The following is a 2,500-nucleotide window of genomic DNA, read 5'->3' as shown; positions in this document are numbered from 1 at the left end:
AAAGACATAAACTTAGAAATAGCATATTTATGTATTTATGTATTGAGCCGTGTATTTATTTCTGATTTTGACAGTTTCAGTCATCCGTACAAACTTCCATCACACGTCTTCTTTCAGACCAGTGCACAGAAAACATCAAAACAAACACTGAGCTGTTTATTTTTAATATGTGCTAATTAATGCATATTTAATTAGATAATGCCTTACTTGCATATTTGAACCTAAAATATCAGAAAAAATATGTTTTCATTTGTTTGTAGTGTGAAAAAACTTCTGAGGAAAAATGTGACAAAATATGTGACGGAGTGGAAATTAAATCTGAAATGATTCAACAATAACAATAATATGAATAATCACAATAATAATATTATTAATAATCATAAAAATATTAATAATCACAATAATAATAATAATAATAATAATAACAACAATAATAATAATGATAATAACAGCACAAAGTAATAAAGCCTTGGAGGTCACAGTCAGATGTACCCACAAGGGGGCACCACAGTTGTTTCCCCATTTAACTTAATAGAAATGAATGTCTGACAGAGATCAGCGATAGAATGTATCTAAGTATATTTACTCAACTGTAACATTTTGAGGTACTTCTTCATACTTCCACTCTGCTACATTTTGGAAGCAAATATTGTGCAAAAAAAACAAAACAAATGTAAATATATTTGTAATTTACTGTTACTTGTACTTTTGATACTTACGTATATTTATTATCAGATACTTTACTCGAGTACTATTCATGTGGATGACTGACATTTACCAAAGTAATATTTTGACACCATATTTTACTTTTACTCGAGTACGACTGTTTAAACACTGACACAGATCAGTGTGACGAGTTATTTCGACTGTTTTGGTCGACATGAATATGAACATTAATTGTTGATTAGAAACATCTGAGAAATACAGATTTCCTTCAGAAGCATCTTTTATTTAAAACATCACAAAATGATAATAAAAAATAATTTACATTTTGAAATGAAATAATAAAAAGGTGCTGCTTTGGCTCTGATGCAGCATGTAATCTGTAAAGTAACTAGTAACTAAGGTTATCACATAAATGTAGTGGAGTATTAAGTAGCAGAAAAAGATGAAGTTGAGTGTTTTGTCCACCACCTGTTGGGTCCTGGTTGTGTTCCTGATGTCTGATTGGCAGTGAACGCCTCGCAGCATAAACAAACTGGGAGTTGTGGGACATACAGTGAACCCGTTCGTACTGGACGTTCTTCTCTGACACCTGACACCTCTCTTCTTCTCAGCAGGACCCCTCCCTCCCCTCCCGGAGGTGTCAGGTGCAGTGAATGAAGCGCTCCCTGTCACACTGCACATGTTGTCGATGCTATAAAAGAAGGAGCGCTTGGTTGGAGGCTGAGCAGACGCCTGACTGGATGAAGGGGTTTAAAAGTCAAACACTGCAGTGGATCAGCTACCAGAGTTCACGCAGTCAGAGGCCAGTTAATGATTGAGGGTCAGCTGGTGACTTATTGACTGAAGAGGCTTTTTAGAGACGACTCAACTGATCCAGACTCACACGAGGAGGATTTCACTCCTCAGTCAGCTCAACTCCACTTCTTCACTTTTTCGCACTCCTGTCAGACTCCACCTGCATTTATTCATCCTGAACTTTCTCCTCAGCTCCAGCTCCGCCGGTCTCCTCCGTCAGCAGAGGAGGAGTGACGGTGACTCCACCTGGATCCCTCCGCCTGCAGTCACACCTTTCAATCGAACTGTTTTTTAAACCAACTTCTGACAAACCTTCAATCGATCGTTCAGCACGACAGACTTATAATTAATTGGTTTATCTTCCGGGGACCAGACCCCCAAGGACCAGGACCGGGACCGGGACCGGGACCAGGACCAGAAACCGGCTCGGGGGGTCTTGCAGCAGGAGTCTGCAGCGATGGTTGCTGGAAAGCGGCAGAGAGGTGCGGGGTCGCCTCTGGACGGGGGATGGGGCTGGGTGATCGTCGGCTGCTGCTTCATGGTGACGGTGTGCACACGAGCAGTGACCAGGTAACACACACACACACACACACATGCACACACATACACACACACACACACACACACACACACACACTGAACTCACTTCCTCAGGGCCTCAGAAATGATGTTTAGCCTCATTAGGACCGGCTTCAGTCCCCATGTGGACTACTGGTCCCAACGCCAGGGTCCAACAAAAAACAAACACACACACACACACACACACACACACACACACACACTGTAATAACTCTTTTCTAAACTGCTAGCTTTTCTTCTTTGACACAAAAGTGAATGTCTTTGAGTTTTAGACTCAATGAGACATTTTTGTGTTTGTTGTTGTGGAGGACAAATGTCAAACTACAGACCAGCTCACTGGGGACGGCTCGTCCAATCAGAGACAAAAACTGTGTCCCCAGTTGGGAAAAACCTGATTTGTGGGTTGGTGTTTATGCTGAGTGTCAGTCTCCAGGAGATGAATGTAGGTCAATGTAAAGTG

General features: G+C 41.0%; 1 protein-coding gene across 1 annotated transcript in view; it reads left to right on the top strand.

Annotated features, from left to right (window-relative positions):
* The first annotated feature begins 1,443 nt into the window (after positions 1–1,443).
* LOC141015573 (monocarboxylate transporter 12-B-like) overlaps positions 1,444–2,500 on the top strand; it is a 17,148-nt gene continuing 16,091 nt past the window's right edge. The window contains 1 exon segment of the mRNA XM_073489697.1: positions 1,444–2,031. Within this exon segment, the coding sequence (XP_073345798.1) occupies positions 1,919–2,031 (113 nt within the window). The 5' untranslated portion in view covers positions 1,444–1,918.

This window comes from Pagrus major, chromosome 20 (assembly GCF_040436345.1).
Source record: "Pagrus major chromosome 20, Pma_NU_1.0".
NCBI classification, from domain to species: Eukaryota; Metazoa; Chordata; class Actinopteri; order Spariformes; family Sparidae; genus Pagrus; species Pagrus major.
The sequence above is the reverse complement of the archived record's forward strand: the minus strand, read 5'-3'. Positions and strand labels throughout refer to the sequence as shown.